Below are 17,672 nucleotides of genomic sequence, written 5' to 3'. Positions count from 1 at the left end.
TATCCGACACGTTCGATTAACGTCCACGCGATTGGGCCGCCGGTACCAGCGCTATGACCATCATTATCTTTTTGTCATTCCGTAATTAGACAGAAATAAAGGTTTATTTTGGCTCCATAAGTACCACCTAAAACTAAGACTAAAACTATGTTACTTGGTGACACCACAGGATACCAAAAAGGGTCTCTACTCAGCATGTGTTGCCGCACGATATGTGCGCATGCGCTGCTTTTCTGTGGAGCCTAATAGAAGACCCCTGAAGAACCGCCATTCTAGTACAAATGATCTAATATTTTGTGTCACCATCTCCGGGTCAATAGATTGGATAAAGATATTGTGACTTTGACTTTTTGACTTTGAATGATTTTTGGAAATCTATATGTATCTTAAAAGAAAGAAAGAGCATTAGAAAGAGTTCTAAAACGCTTTTATCGACGCAGTAGATATGGAATACGTGCATGTGACGTCACATGCTAGTATCTTTCTCCGTCTTAATCTTGAATTTCAAACCTTCAATGTCAACTGTCTTATGTAAAGATAGCCTAAAATTGAATAATTGTTCATTTCCAAAATAAATAAAACATAGTCAAATACAGAATAAACTACAGGTTTTTAAACGCTCTTAAAATGTACATACTAAACTTTGAAATGAGCATTATGCGATTAGTCATAATGTTACATAAACATGAGCAAAATAAACGTTATAAATGATAAAATAATTAGTTAATGCAATTTTTAAAAACTTTATACAATGAATGATATCTGGGAAGCGGAGGCATGGGTTAAATACTTACTTCAGTTAAGGAGTAAAATAGTTGGAAAATTAGACCGTTCCCAAATGGTGCATTATTATACGAAAAGTTTGTACAAAGCTTTCCTTTATTACTTACTAGGTTGTACCCGCGGCTTCCCACGCGTAAATCATTAGATAGAACAGTTGAATTGAAATTCCGGGATTTTATTAATTTCTCGTGGGAATACGGTATTTGACTATTTTGTATATGTTTTATAAATTAAAACTACACAAGGCCTGTTATCAAATAGAAAAACAATTTTAAGCTACCTTTACAAATAACAAAGTTATAAAGGTTTGAAGCTCACATAAGTATACCAAATTTCATGACTAAACCCAGCGGTTGTTATTTTGAGATTTTATCCCTATCCCGTGGGCATATCGGGATAAGAAGTAGCCTATGTGTTTTTCCAGATGTCCATCTATCTACATATACCAAATTTCATGACTCTTAGCCCAGCAGTTATTAGTTCGAGATTTTATCCCTATCTCGTGGGAACATTGGGATAAAAAGTAGCCTATGTGTTATTCCAGACGTCCACCTACCTACATACCATATTGCATGACTCTAAGTCCAGCGGTTGTTATTTAAGGATTTTATCCCTATATTAAATATATTGACCCGGATAACTCACGTCTTAAATCGAGTTTAGCTCGACATGTTTCGGGCTAATCCGTAGCCCTTCGTCTTCGGAGCAACGCGACTAAGCGCGGTGGCGTTAGTTTTATTTTATCCCTATCCCGTGGGAATATCGGGATAAAAAGTATCCTTTCTTTTAATCCAGATTATAAACTAACTTTTCGCCAAATTTCATCCAAATCCGTCCTGCCGTTTCAGCGTGAAGAAGTAACAAACATACTCACTCACTCACAAGCTCACTCACTCACTCACAAACTTTCACATTTATAATATTAGTAGGATAGAAGTAGTTCAATTCCACGTAGAGGTTAGGTGAATCGTTAGTATGTATTATTTACACGCAGTAGGAGGTGGGCAGAACAAACACAATGAAGGCTAAAAGACAGGCGAAATATCGATAGATGGCGTTGGTATCGTGAGATTTTTTTGACGTTACGGTCTTAGACCAAAATGAAAGCCTCGGTATCTTTTGTTCTTTTTAGGGTTCCGTAGTGAACTAGGAACTTTTATAGTTTCACCATGACTGTCAGTCCGTCCGTCTGTCTGTCTGTCTGTCTTTCTGTCTGTCTGTCTGTCTGTCTGTCTGTCTGTCTGTCTGTCTGTCTGTCTGTCTGTCTGTCTGTCTGTCTGTCTGTCTGTCTGTCTGTCTGTCTGTCTGTCTGTCTGTCTGTCTGTCTGTCTGTCTGTGTCCGCGGGTAAGCTCAGAGACCGTTAGTACTAAAAAGCGGAAATTTGGCATGAATATACATATCAGTCACGCCGACAGTGGTTAAAAAAAAAACTAAAAAAAATATTTAGTGTACCTCCCATACACGTAAAGTGGGGGTGATTTTTTTTCTCGACTAACCCTATAACACAGTGTAAGAAAATGTACAGTGGTTAATGTTCTTTGTCTAAGCGCGAAATGCCGACAATCGGCTAGACACTGGAAATGTATCAGGATTGTCACAAAAAAGTAATATGCAAGTACGTTCCTATAATAAGGTATGTATAAATTAATGTGGGTATAATTATGTACCTGCATTCATTACTGCCTATAGTCCATTCAAGATAACATTGGACTATTTACGTAATTTTTAGTAATTACGTACACTTAACGGACAGACCGGGGGATTTTATTTTACGTAATAATGTTACTGGCGATTTGATTTAGGTAGGTTAGGTAAGTAGTAAGTACCGATTCTCATCCTTCGGAAATTTATGGAATCTCAATTGTCCATCATTACGGCTGTACGACGTTGACATACAGCCGTATACTTCACATGTACAACGCATTTATAATAAATTGGCCACTCCTGTATCGGAAAAATTATTAAATTATATTCACGAAAAATTGCGACACTCTTCGCAGCCAGTACCATCGCGCACTGAACGTCGGAGTGAGCGGGGCGCCCGCGGGGCCACGCCGCTCTCCCCCGCACCGCACCTCATCGTTGCTCTGTCTAGACGGCCGAGTTTAGTGACTTTAAGTTCTTACCCCCTTATTCATAAAACTTAACAAGCCTATGTTAACTAACAAATGCTTTGTCCCTTTCTAACAAATACAAATGTCGAAGTGACAGATAAGGACAAACGAATTTTAGCGGCATTTTAACTAAAATAGGTTTGATTGTCGTTTATGAATAAGGGGGCTAGACTTTGCCTATAGTGAGTGTCGTTGGATCTTATTAACATTAAGTTGACGTCGCTTGTGCTTGTTCTGTTGCAGCAAGACTGTCCCAACGGGAGACTCACACCGGCGAAATTTGTCGACATGTACAAAATGTTCTTCCCGTCTGGTAACGCGGTCGAGTTTTGCGATCATGTGTTCCGCACATTCGATATGGACAAGAACGGCTATATAGACTTTAAGGTAACTCTCCTCTGGTAGTATAGAACAATGCGAAGTTTGCGATCGATATTATATGCGTGTGTGTATTTTTACGATGCCGAAAGCGAATTCCTTATTTATTAATGTCATTAATTTATTTACGTGCGAGTTGATTTAATGTTGTTATAAAGCGAATGCTTGTTAAATGGTTGTCAAAATGTAAAGCTTTGGAGTAGTCGACTATTGGAAATATGTTTGTTGTAGGAATTTCTGCAAGCGATTCACGTAACATCTAGCGGCACGCCAGAAGAAAAGCTTAAATGGGCTTTCCGCATGTACGATGTGGACGGGAATGGAGTTATAGACATTCAGGAGATGACGAAAATTGTTCAGGTAATGTGTCGTGACGTGACGTAACGAACCTAGTGCCTATTTAGTAATAATTTACACATATAATTACCAAAAATTCATTCAAGTTGCTATTGACGTCGCGAAAAACAAATGAGTTAAATAATTTATTGATGTAACAATATTAATACTTAAAAAACCGGCCATAGCGTGTTGGACACGCTCGAAATAGGTTTCCGTAGCCATTACGAAAAAATTAAGTAAGGTCAATGTGGGAAAGACCGGCATACTTTTTTTTTTTTTACCTCGGAGTGATCTAGCTGCGTTAATTATTCACCTACGTTAACACTTGTACTTGCATACGATGAAGAATTTCATAAATAATAGTTAAGCTATAGAGACAGATCATTTTAATCACAAATTAAGCAAAAAAAAATAGTATTTTCTAAAGTTCGGCGAGTAGACGGACTTCCCGTGTAGCTTAAGGTAAGTCCGTCTAGTAATGATATCGGCCATACTATGGGTGCTTATAATAATATGTTAGTATTCGAATCCTTAAAAAAATGAAACAAGACAATGAAAAGTGTACTTTAAACAAACATACATAAGGTTTTGATTCGGAAACAATTTTTCTTATTCAAAGGCAAGTCATATATTACGTAAATGGGGTGGTAAACCTTTTTTGGCAAAAAAATATGTTATACGAACTTACTTATTTATAGGGTTTCCCAAATAAAAGATCAATTGAAATTTTAAAATTTGTGGCGTTATCTGGGAAAAGGTACCTTGTTGTCGGTTCTAGTTTCCGAGATAATCGCGCTTAAAGTAAAATGTCGAAAAAAATCATTTTTTCTTTTTCTACTCTATATTAATAAGCAGGGTCTAAATTTTAATTTGACAGAGACACAAGTTATTAAATCGTTTTTTAAGAGTTAAAACATCCCTTAAAGTTTAGTAAGAAAGGTAAGTACCTTATTGTCGGTGCCGCTCTTGAATGCTTTCTGTGCGCTCGGTATCGGTTTGGAAGACGTGTCGGACGTCGGTACTTTGTCGGCGCGTCATCATCATCATCATCATCCCAGCCTATACGTCCCACTGCTGGGCACAGGCCTCCTCTCAGAAGAATAGTAATAAAGATCAAATTTCTTGTTTTGTATATAAGCTTCTTGGTCACGACGACGTGCATCTAGATGGCCATGCCGAAACGTGAAAAAAAAGTGTCATTGACGTAACTCAACTTTTTTCGAGTCCGTGGCTAATCGAAAAATTAAAAAAAAAACCACCCTAGAGATGAAAACGCAATTTTCCACCCGACTATCTACCCATGAAAATTAAACTTTCCGAACAGAAGAGATGAAAAATCGTTTTAGCAACTATAGAAACGAACTAATGTTTATGACCGGTTTTTAAAGAAAATAAAAGTCTATCACGAATAATTTTTGGAGTAGACACATTTACTTATATATTAAGAAGTGGCCACATTTTTAATTTTCATTCAATTTTCATGGAATAATCGAGAAAAACTAACAAAAATGCAACGTTGCCAGCTCAGCAGGTATAAACGCTCTTAACTGTACTTATTACAGGCGATCTACGATATGCTCGGCGCGTGTTCGAGTAACCGCCCCGCCGACTCCGCCGAGGAGCGCGCCAAGAACATCTTCGCCAAGATGGACGAGAACAATGATGGTCAGCTCACGCAGGACGAGTTTCTCAAGGGGTGCCTCCAGGACGAGGAGTTATCCAAAATGCTGGCCCCTTAAGCGGCCGCGCGGCTCATACCCACCCCCTCACTGTATACCTCACACTCAACCGACGGCGTGCTCCTCTAGACACGACAGCTTTTATGACATTTTGAGAAATTACAATCCATTCAACTCTTTTGGTTGGATGCAAAGAAAGAGAGCGGATGATCAAATGAAGTCATTTGTAAATAACTTATTCGTAATTTACGTACGTCATTTTACCAAAGTTTAATTTAACACGAGAGCATTTAAACAGTCAATTACTTCTAATGTAGTAATTGATTTAATTATTGTTATGCTTTAACGGTATGTGTTACCGATAATTAAATATACACATGTAGTGTTGTACTTACCTGTGGCACTTGACAAGTATTGTAATGAAAATGGTTGTGAGGCTGTCGTGTCGGCATGGTAAAACTGCACCGTTTACGTAGAGCCTGAGATAATTCCCATTGTGTTTGCGCAGCCGTCGAGCGCCTGCAGCCTGCGCGGAGTGCAGCCCGCGTTCTATAGATAAACACTCGGCATTATTCAAATTTGATCTAAATGACTGACTTACATTCTGCATTAGTACGCAAACATACCTAACTTTGAGAATGACTAATTATTTGTTGTAACAACACCTGAGTAGAAATGTATGTTCGCAAAAAAACTTGCAGAAGCCACAGTAAATTTATCCATAACGTTAGCTGCGCTTCTTCATTATAATCGTCTACACCGAGCTTTTTCCAGTACGTGTTTACTAAGTATATATTTGTGAAAAGAATATTTGTACTAAGCGAATATTATTATAACGAACATAAAGTCAATGAATTCTTGAATATTAAAAATATTGAAATGTCCATTCCTATTTGATAAAGTAAATGTATGTGAATGATAATTGTATATGAAATTTCTGTCGCTGTCGGAATGTCCTATATTTAATAAGTAATATGTCCGAACAACTCACGTTTCAGATAATCTGTCGCTTAGATGTCCGAATATGCGTAGGTCTGTTTGATGTCCCCCTCAATATGTATAAAATAGTAATTAATGCACTCGCTATCTGTTGTGCAATGACTCAATGCACATAGCAACGCAATTATTTAATTAATTTATGACATCAATATGTCATCACCGTCAGTTTTCATATCGTGCCATCTATGTGCATGTGCCATACAATGAAGCAAGTAAAATGTTTATTTCTGTATCGAGCTCGATAACAGCTCACTTGAGATAAATACTGTTTTTTTCAGTCGTGCATTCATTTCTACAAGACTTCTGCCTATTTCACTTACCTATCTACGAACATGATTTTTTAAATGTTTCTCTTGTAAATAACTGGTGTTAACAATGTGAATGGCAGACCCTGCGCGAAAATCAGCTTATCAAGCTTAGCAAGGTCAAAGTCACATGCACGCGGGAAAATATAAATTTTGTGGGTTTTGTGTTGCATCGTAGCGTGTCATATTTTTTTTATGTAGGATCTCTCGTATAAGGATCTTCACAACGCATAAAATGCGACTTATTCACATGGATCCGCCTTTTGATAATTTGGTCCTTTCATTTTTATTGTGATAAAAAAGCTAAAGTTCTCATCTATTCACCTTTTTAGTTGACTTTAGGTATCTCTCATCACATAGTTTTCACACTACTGTGCCTTCTAGTTCTCTTTGTAAATAGTTATCAAATCATCGTCCTCTCTCTCATTTTACGTACATGACTTTTATTGGTTTCGGTGCATGAGGTTTCCGTTCGCAAAATGGCACATGACTGTTTTTTTACCTTATAAAATAAATCTTATAAATAAAAAATAGGATTGATACAGTAATAAATAAAAATATAGTACAAAGACTGAGTTCGTATCCCAGGTTGCATTTTTTTCATATATTCAATTGAAGATTTACCAGACACGTGGTCGCTGGGGAAAAAATCCAAGTTGTCAAATTTAGTCCTATCTATCCTTGTACAGATGGCAAATGTAAGCAATTTTTGCAGTTGACACTATGAATATAACACTCGTATACGACGTGAGTTCAAAGTTTTAGTTTCCTAACTTCTGTTAATATATACTTGAATAAACAAACTTTACCATAATGAGCATTTCTCTTGCTAAAACGCAATTCCCATTAAAATATACTAAAGTTTTAGATGACTCAGAACGTTTTGCGAATGGATGTCTTTAGACGCCTTACCGTACGACGCGATAAAGAGTGACCATAAACGGACGAAAGATTTTTTTTTTGTTTTTGCGTACATAATAGTCATATTCCAACAATTAACGACAAAAATATAAAATTAAAAAATAAATTGGGTCCTCGTAAAAATTCTATTCCTCATAGTTGTACATGTAAGTCATTTCATTTTGTCGAGACAAATGAAGAAAATATTTAGTGTATTTACACGCTAGTCATATTTTGTTTAGATTAAATTGTGCAATTTAATTATGGAAATATCGTTATTTGCAGTTTCTTTAATTTTACTCCATTACTTGTGTTGGCAGGGTGCAGACAGGGTCGCGAGGTCACTGATATTTGATGTATATATTAAAAAAGTAAATGAAAACTTGATGCATCGTTTCATTAAATACAAGTTCAAAAATAACTAACAGTACAAAATATTCAACGCACAAATTATTTTCTTTTGTCGGAAAAATATAAACGAGATCGTGTAACAAGTGTCGAAATCTTTGCCTAAAATAGAGTGCATTTTGTAGAGTGCCAGCAATATCGATATGCGCCTGTCTCTTCGTACAAAAAATATCTATATCAAAATAAGAAACTCTGTTAATTTATAAACAATTGGTGATAGATAGATGTACTCCGGTAAACCGAAAACTCTTTAAATTTACGCACAAGAATATTACGTAGATGATATCGCAAAACATTGGATGGACAGATAAAATTTTGTGTTTCACTTTATGTTAGGTTTTACATTCTTGTAACAAATACCGGTACGATTTATGTTTTAATTATTTGCTCGTATTACATGCCACACCCGGTATATTTGACTGCTGTCTTATCAAGGCAAGAGTACAATACAGTGGTCGATTTGTGGGATCTGATGTCTGGTGAATTCTGACATACCGGAGTTGTTGATTGTTTGTGAAAAAAAGACAACACATAATACACACTATTTTATTTAAACAATTTTCTCCAAAAAGAAGATTAAACTGTTGGTTTTGGTTTCACCGGACAGTAAACTATTTGAACTTATAACTGAATTGTTAAAATTGGCAGGGAATTTAATGTAGATTTACCTTATTTTATACATTCCAGACAACACTTAATACCTTTATTATACTTTGATTTTTTAAGTCCTTAGTATATTATGCTTGTGTCGCTATTTATAATATGTTTTATTAATTTAAGTGAAACTGAGTAACAATGTACGTTAAAAGCATTTAATCAGTGGCCCTATCGAAGGACTTGCAATATTGTGTCCCGCATAATGAAACTCATGTCATAGCAAGTAGGAAATATTATAATAATTAATTACAATAAATTAATTTGTTTACAATTAATTAAAAATAGTATTACTGGCTAATTTATATGTAATATGTGTGATATTTTAATTCGCTCTTTGGGTGCAGATTCAGTTTACGTTGATACCGAAGAATAGCAATCCTTTTTTTTCATAGAGGTTCATTTTTACGTTTGCGTAATATCTTATTGTATTCTGTTCTACAGTTTAGAATAAGATTTATATTTGTTTACTGTTGACAACAAAAAAGATAAATAATGACTGAATTTTATACAAGTAGGGAAGAGGGATCAATGATACTCATGTTGGACCTGAAGGTAGCTCGCAGACAGGGTCTTGTGTAACATATCACAACATAAACAATAATACATTGGTTTAGTTCGCCGTCAAGTTTTGTTAAACCTGCGTCATACACTATTAACACTCGTAGGTAAACTAATCCTTGATTTAATATTTTAAATACGAACGAATAATACATATCTCATAAATTGAGAAGTAACACTTCAGAATTGTTAGTCAATTAGTTTATTTTTTTGATTGAAATCATTATAACGCGACCCAGGCCTATGCGTCAGTTGCTATTATATTATTGTATAAAACTATTAAGTAGTCAGTATTAGTAGTTAGCGGTATGCATTTAAAAACTTGTTTCCACATTACAAAGTTTCTAAATCTCGCCACTCATAGAGACAACTTGATCATCTTTAAAACGTATTAACCTGCACTTTACCGCACCGATCTAATAAGAGCAATATTTGTACTTAATTATAGAATTGTCTTATTCTGTAGCAAACTCTTAAATAATGTTCAACATTGCTTTTCTTATATGCTTCAAGTGTCATTAATGTGCCATGTGTAATGCCGTAACTAACCTTATAACAAAAACGAAAATTTAATAATTAAACGAAGGATAATTTATGAATTGACGGTAATTACTTGCAAGCGAGTAATAATTTATTAAAAATGTACATTTGTCGAAAGTTCTATTTTGTAGACATTTGAGTGCTGTCCCAGGTGCAATGACCGGGCAGATCGTTGGCAAGAACACTCCCGATACTTAGTTGCAACACGAAGTAATTGTACTATAATTTTGGGGCGTCTCTGTTATGTGATATTAAAAGTTATCTGTAGTTTTTAGAAAAACGACATTGAATTGTTCAATTGATGAATAATAGAAAAACGTTATTTTTCTCACAGTTGAAACTGTCAAAATTATTGTCAGAAAAAAGAGAATCTTTTTCCTAATTGTTACGGAATTAAGATTTCATTTTGAATTGTAAACGATGGTTAATAGCGAGCGTAACATAGGTACTTAATAGAATAACCTAAGTATTCATTTAATGTAAATCAAGTCTGGGTGAGAGAGATGCTCAGGGCTGTTTTTCCTATTATAATTGACAACTCCTACCAGGCCGTTTCAACTTAGATATTTGTATTTAATGGCATAAAAATAAATGATTATTTGCATCACAGCTTGTTATACTCTTTAAATATTTACTTACGTAATACTTTATATTTAATTTTGTCAGTCCCTGTAGTATATTTTGTCTTGACGAAACAATCAGATTTTTTTAAAATTAAAGAATATATTAAGTCTGAGGTACGTTTTTTAACAGTGTTTATAGCCTAATCATTGTTTAATTACCGATGGATTGTCTTTTTGTGGTGTATTGTAGAGTATACCCGGTGTCATTAGTATTACGTATAAGGCACTTTTAATAGATGAAGTAACCACTATGCCCCCATAAAGTCTCTGTTGTATTTCTAAGAATAAATATTTTTAATGATTCACATTTTGCCTATTCATGTATAATATACAAAATACAAAAATAGTTCTTAATTCGTCTCGTTATTTACGTGTCAAGTAGTAGTTTTGAATTTTCTTTAGCTTCATACTTTGTTGCTGTATTCTGTTTGTATAGAATTCAATATGGTTAAATTCAATTTAATATAAGTTCCTATTAAGTTTTATTATTTATAGATTGTATATCATGATTTTCAGGGGCCACGGGATACCTTACTAAGAGGAGCACGTTTTTGAGCATTGACAATACGTCCCGTAATCAAAGAGTAATCAAAAATGGGTAAACAAAATAGCAAACTGAAACCTGAAGTCTTAGAAGATCTGAAGCAGAATACTGAATTCTCAGGTAAATAAAAAAATCTTGGATGTGCAGTGTAGAAGTGTTTTAATATTTTGTATTTTCTAAAATAATTATAATATACACAGACAAAACACAGTCTAAACAGCTAGAACCAAAGATAATACCTTGAATATCATTGACAGTATGGGCACTGAGACGAGATTTTGGAACAAATTCTACCTTTGTAGGGGTGAAAAGAGGGTGGATGTTTTATGTAAAACTGAAACTTGGTAAATATGGTTAACTAAAAATTAATACAATAAATATAACGTAATAAATGAAAAATTAAATTAAAAAAATATTTTGTATCGTGATTTTTAATAAACCTTATAGTAGTAGGGTAGGAACTAAGAAAAGTAATAGTAGGAGTATAGAATTTTCACTCCCACATAAAAACGACATTTTGGCATATGAATTGGGCCTATTTACTTCATGCTTCTCTGTCTATCACTTAAGGTTGTCTTACACGTAACCGCTCGGCACCGCCTCAACCTGAGCCGCCCAGTTTTCTTTGTAAGAAATTCCATACTGTAACGCACACATATCCGCATCGGAACAGCGTTGCCTAGCCTCGGCTCAAGTTAGTAATCCGCAAGCGGCGCGCGGGCGCGGGCAACTCGTAGTCATCGCGCTTACATCGGGCCTCCGCCGCGCTGCTTGCGACTCGCCGCCAGAACGGGTACAGTGCGCAGACCACCATCCTTGCCTCCGCGGCCACCGCGCCTACTCCCCACCGCTTGTCTCTCTCGCAGTTTCGATTCGATCGCGATGCCGCCCGCTTTAAGCGCGCTCTCGCCCAGCCGCAGCCGCGCGGATACCTCAGAGGTGCTGAGCCGTTTCCGTTACGTGCTTGCGTATGGTTGACGCCTGGTTGATGGCAGACAGATGAGGTGAGGCGCCGCCGATCCGGTGCCGAGCGGTTATGTGTGCGACAACCTTAACTCGTATTCATTCGCACACGGTAAGTGGGAGTTTAGGGTTGTCACGCCAAGAATACATCAATAAGAGCAAGAAATATTTTAGCTCACCAGATATCGCTTGAGTATAATTGCCGAATTTATACTGTTCTTTACGTCAGTTTCTTTGTGGTGGTACTGTATTCTACTTGTCTGGCCCTTTCATTAGATACCCACTATTTCACATTTGACTAAAACATTAAAAAAAAGACGTCTGCTATTTTGTGATGGCGGCCATCTTGGATTGGATTTTTGTCGAGGTGTATTTTTTGTATTCTACTTGTAAAACTGCATAGATTCAGGTGTCCCTTTGTGGAGGTTCAAATAAATACGATTAATGAGATAACTGCTACTTAAATCAGCCCTTCATATTATTAGTCCATGCATTAAATATCCTGGTATGGTTCTTACAGATGCAGAAATTCAAGAATGGTACAAAGGTTTCCTGAAAGATTGCCCCAGTGGACATTTGTCCGTAGAAGAGTTTAAGAAAATTTACGGGAATTTCTTTCCGTACGGCGATGCTAGTAAGGTAAAATATTCTTGTAGAAAATTAAAAACCGTAAATTGATGGGTGTAAATTTTGACGTCTGAGTAAATAATATTCAAAGACGTATACTAACGCAAAATAAATTTCTCTAGTTCGCAGAGCACGTGTTCCGGACATTCGACGCCAACGGAGACGGCACGATAGATTTCCGGGAATTTCTTTGCGCACTTAGCGTGACCTCGCGTGGCAAACTCGAGCAAAAGCTTAAATGGGCGTTTTCTATGTACGACCTAGACGGTAACGGATACATATCGCGCCAGGAGATGCTTGAGATCGTCACTGTAAGTAACTAATAAGTTTTTACTTATATATGTATTTTTTTTTATTGCAAGCTTTTTACTGACTGTACTTTTTGTTGACTGTACTTACATTTTCATCCTAGCTACGAGTGTAATAAAGTAGGTACAGACACGTAGAAAGAAGAGATATCAGAAGATTTGATTTGATTTGGTCATAAAACTAGCAATGTTGCATAGAAACTGCATTGTCTTGTTAAACAACTCTATTTTTTTTTTAAATCCATATAAATTTATAAGCACAGTCATGACTTTACACACCAAATTAAAAAAAGTTAGTACGATTACCTTTTTTCCGTCTACAATAGCTTCAAAATATGATCTTGAGAAAAAATTATTTGTGAATACTTAACAATTTATGTCATTAGGTACATCTTTTATTTAGCTTGCACCGTTTGTTTTTTTGGGTCAAATTTTGAAAGCTTAATTTCGTGAGGTCGGATTGACATATTTAGTATAATTATGTAAATCTGGCAGTGACATCCTGGTAATCCGGCCAGGATCGTCTCCGAGGGACGGAACTCCTTGGGAAGGGTTAATGGCATCGACTTGAAATTTGGTAATGAAATGTAGTTGACAATACAAGTACAGTCATCAAAAAGTACAGTCAGCAAAAAACTTGTAGGTACCGATTAAACTGTAATTTTTAACAAAAACATTTTTTTTCGTAGTTACTTTTTCGATTTTTGAGAAAAGCACTATATTAGCTTAAGTCGCGACGGCGACTGCTGGGAAGAAGCTCGTCTTTTATAAGCAACACTCTACCTGCGCGAGGTCTAGAAACGAATGTACTATTAAGTTGTGTTTTTAATTGAATGGATTGGGGCGTCCCACGTTGACTTTAGTATGTAGTAGTGGGTTGCTTGCTTGAAATCGGTGGGTCTTGTCAACATTATAATCACGAATGAATCTTAATTGTAAATAATAAAACGCTTTTTATGTGGACTTTCAGGCTATCTACAAGATGGTTGGATCAGTGATGAAAATGCCCGAGGACGAGTCTACGCCGGAGAAGCGGACGGACAAAATATTCCGCCAGATGGATCGAAATAAAGACGGAAAGTTGTCTCTCGAGGAGTTCATAGAGGGCGCCAAAAGCGACCCCTCCATTGTGCGCCTGCTTCAATGCGACCCGCAGTCACAGTGAGACTTTAAAACAAAGTACCCCAAAACAGCAAGATGCATTCAGATCACGTAGATCTATCCCAAAGTGTACGATGTAAACCTATTGTAAAATAGCACCCCTATTCGAATTGCTTTTAAGAGCTAGTGCGCAACGTCATCGTTATAGCACAAAAATTGTCCTGTTGGTTGCTGTAATTTTTTCGTAGCTATCCATAAGCCATTCTAATGACAGTCTTTGGTAAGTAATTACGTTTATGTATTGTTTATAATTTAAATTAAAGACACTACATTAAGACGACCCTGTGAACTGATCGAGCAGACATCAGGACAAAAGATGTAAGTTTAAAGTATTAATAAATACATAATTTAGGACTTTCCAAGTCAAAATAATCTTACTTATTTTATTTTGTTTACAAGATTATCTAAAATCGAACTCTCTTCTTCTTAATAATCACTTATCATATTTTGACACATGACTAGTAAGGATAAAATTTTCGGTCAGCTTATTTTACAACGATAATCGGTTATGCCCGTAACTATCGTGCGACATATTTTATGAAAGTTTTTAAAACTATCGCCTTTATAATTCGAACGAAAAATATCATGGTTAGTCAGGTACCCCTTGTGAATAAAGTTATATATTTTGTTGTGTCTATTGTCCAAATGTAATTGCCAAGCTTAATAAAGTCGAAAATGTTACTTGGATAAAATTAAGAAAATAAAGTACATATTCACAAAATATGCGGGCTAAATATACCGGGTGTGGCCTGTAATAAACAACATTAGTTCAGCGACTTTTAAAAATATTGGAGTCTTTGAATTTTCCCTTTTTCAAACAAATTAAATACTGCTATCAATGTACGCCATCCTAGAACACAACTGACGTCGCCTATCACTGTGGCTATCACGCTACAAACATCAAGCATTTTGCTTTACATTGCTTCTTCGAATAAACTTAAAAGTGTAATAAAAATTAAAAAAACTAATTATTTTTAAAAGTCGCTGAACTAATGTTGTTCAGTTTCACGAGTATGATCTATGTTTTAATTATTTGCTCATATTACAGGCCACACTCGGTAGACTTATATCAATGTAACTTAATTCAAATGTTCGAAAAATTATATTTATATTTGACCAGCAATCTATACATTTTAATAGAAAAACAATATTAGACTGACCTGCGATTAAAACTAACCTGAAATAGATTTTTTGAGATGAGTAAGTTTATTAATAAGTTACTCTCACTATTCGCACGAGGTAGAGCATTGATTCCATGAATAAGGAATTAAACGACTGTCGTTATTTAAGCGACAATACAATTTACTATTGGAAATGCTTAGCCTAGGGACATTAATGGCTTACATCATAGAGAGATAATTTTATCCCTATTATGTTACTACTTGGACTACCTTAAGCAATCCCTACTAATAGTATAAATGCGAAAGTAACTGAATGGATTTTGTTGAAGTTTGGTATATATACCTTCCGCCGCCTAACTTTGCCTAAAAGTTCATTGCCACGACTAGTACCACAAAAACTATAAAGGTATAATTCCAATAATTGAATAGGCACTATACCGTTAAGCGATTCGAACACAATCCGGGAGCAACGTAAAGACGTTCCATAAAAAATGTATTTCAAAAATGCGTCATAACTGAGTATTAAGTAATGAACTTTTAGGCAGATTTATATGGCGCGTGGTAAGTATAGGTAGTTTGAACCCCAAGGATCAACAACATATTCCGGTAGAGGGCGCCACCATGCGATAACCTAGATCCGCGCAGACGTAGTCGCGGGCATAAGCTAGTAATAAATATATAATAGTTAGTATGAACCTAATAACATTGTAATTTTTAGTAAGCGTTCCTTTTCGATTTCCACGCAAAAGATAACGCTCCTGACAATAACTTGCTCGTGAACTAATAATTTAATTGTGTCTGGATTTATAAAATTATATTTCTTCCTTGAAATCGCTTCGGTCTCACCATCCCACCTCACTGGTAAATATCCCTGGTAGTGTAATGAGTATTTTTTAAGTAGGTACTCGTAAAACTACCAACATTGTCTCGAATAAAACCCTTGTCCTTCGAACTTTACTATATTTTTATTTGTATGAAACTTTTAAGCTGAGTGGAAATTGAATCTGAATATACCTAGCTACATTTTTAAAGGGTTTACAATCTAAGTATGTCGGCCTCAGACGTAAAATTGGCATTTACTAGCAAACAACCCCAAAATGCTAACAGATTGCCGAGAACACAAAGTCGTATTTAGCACTTACGAAAAACATTTGGCTTTATTTATAATTTAGTTTAAAAAAAACATGAAATTGGATCCTCTTTTTTTCCTTTGTCGTGTTGTGTATTTTAAGATAAATATTAAAGGGCTGTTTCACCATCCATTGATTAGTGTTAACTGACGGTTAGGTGTGATGCCGTCTCTGTTTGTTTTGTTCGAATAGACGGAGACGGCATCACATTTAACCGGCGGTTAACACTAATCAATGGATGGTGAAACAGGCCCTTAGTAAAATATCAGCGATTACATTTAGGTATTTTTACACCTGGGATCGGTTCTTCATAGTTACCTGGCTATACCCTTTACTATTGTACTGAATTATTGTACATACACATAACCTCTAAAAGGTAGTGACTCACCTACCTACTTAATAAACATAATCAGATTAAACAATTATTTCCTAAGATGACATTGGAAAGACTGTAAGTTATTGCACAATATGAAGACAATTTACGCATCAAACGATACAGACAAATATGAATATTATAATAACTATTACATTCATAGTTATATACAAAATATTTATGCTGATCTATTTGCGTAGCTGATATTATTAAGATTTAGTTTTAATTAAGGAAGATAAAAAGCATGTAGCTCTCAGTCAGCCTAAGTATTATTATACAATTTTATTGTAACATGATCTGTAAGTATGTTTTACATAGTTAGTGTTTTGTATTAATTGTAATCCTTAGTAGTTGTGATGTTTTGCTTTTGAACATTAAAAGTCCCAATTCATTTGTAGTGATTTTTGGAAAATGTATCGCCCTAAAGTGGTATCTACCCTACTGGAAGTGTTTATGGACCATGGCAAAGTAAATTAACACGAATTGTAGGTCTAAGCGGTCGTGCGGACTTCGGACGACCCGCACACTTTGACCCACTCCCTAATGGGCCCCTAGTCGACGTCATACGCGTGATGTAACGGCGTTGCGTAAACCTGTTGCATTCTTTATGAGCAATGCTTATCTATCTTTTCAACATGGGTTTTACGGGATGACCGTAAAAGTAACAAAATTTGGAGTTGAAATATAAAAAAAAATACAAAAAGACTCCAAAAACCAATCTTAATTTGATTGCTTAATAACGACATCTCTTGTCCGGGTTAGCGGTTAGTTCCAATGGAATGCTAAAAGTTTCTCGATGAGGGCTACAGCATAGATGTCGCTAGCGCTTAAGTCACTAAATTAGAAACAAACAAGCTGAGATTCGTGTCTGTACCTCTGTCCAGTGATGGTGTAGCGGTATAGCCCATGGCACGGAATGCCGAGGACCTGGGTTCGATTCCCAGCGCTGGTCTATTTTTTTCTGGTTTTTCTGTGCATCTATGTTTCAGTTTGTATTTGCGATAATGCTTATCTGGTTGCAAGCCGTAGTTATATAATCAATTAATCACTCAGATGGCGTTAAGTAAAGGCCCTGATCGCCGCGCGCGGTTTCGTCGCTGACGACCCCATCCATTGGCTTTGCTAACCATTGACTGAACAAATTCCACTATTGATATGCGG

General features: G+C 35.8%; 2 protein-coding genes across 5 annotated transcripts in view; both read left to right on the top strand.

Annotated features, from left to right (window-relative positions):
• Positions 1–5,519, top strand: part of LOC141433789 (neuronal calcium sensor 2) — a 72,486-nt gene extending 66,967 nt beyond the window's left edge. For all 3 annotated transcript variants that reach the window (XM_074095901.1, XM_074095907.1, XM_074095895.1), the window contains exons 3-5: positions 3,142–3,285; positions 3,508–3,636; positions 5,178–5,519. In XM_074095901.1, the coding sequence (XP_073952002.1) occupies positions 3,142–3,285; positions 3,508–3,636; positions 5,178–5,354 (450 nt within the window). In that variant the 3' untranslated portion in view covers positions 5,355–5,519. The remainder of the gene's footprint in view (positions 1–3,141; positions 3,286–3,507; positions 3,637–5,177) is intronic.
• The window catches only part of Nca (neurocalcin homolog), an 82,138-nt gene extending 67,091 nt beyond the window's left edge, over positions 1–15,047 (top strand). For both annotated transcript variants that reach the window (XM_074095886.1, XM_074095878.1), the window contains exons 2-5: positions 10,801–10,948; positions 12,312–12,430; positions 12,541–12,729; positions 13,697–15,047. In XM_074095886.1, coding sequence (XP_073951987.1) covers positions 10,879–10,948; positions 12,312–12,430; positions 12,541–12,729; positions 13,697–13,891 — 573 coding nt within the window. In that variant the 5' untranslated portion in view covers positions 10,801–10,878 and the 3' untranslated portion in view covers positions 13,892–15,047. The remainder of the gene's footprint in view (positions 1–10,800; positions 10,949–12,311; positions 12,431–12,540; positions 12,730–13,696) is intronic.
• The last annotated feature ends 2,625 nt before the right edge of the window (positions 15,048–17,672 follow it).

The sequence above is a fragment of the Choristoneura fumiferana genome, chromosome Z (assembly GCF_025370935.1).
Source record: "Choristoneura fumiferana chromosome Z, NRCan_CFum_1, whole genome shotgun sequence".
Taxonomy (NCBI): Eukaryota; Metazoa; Arthropoda; class Insecta; order Lepidoptera; family Tortricidae; genus Choristoneura; species Choristoneura fumiferana.
The sequence above is the reverse complement of the archived record's forward strand: the minus strand, read 5'-3'. Positions and strand labels throughout refer to the sequence as shown.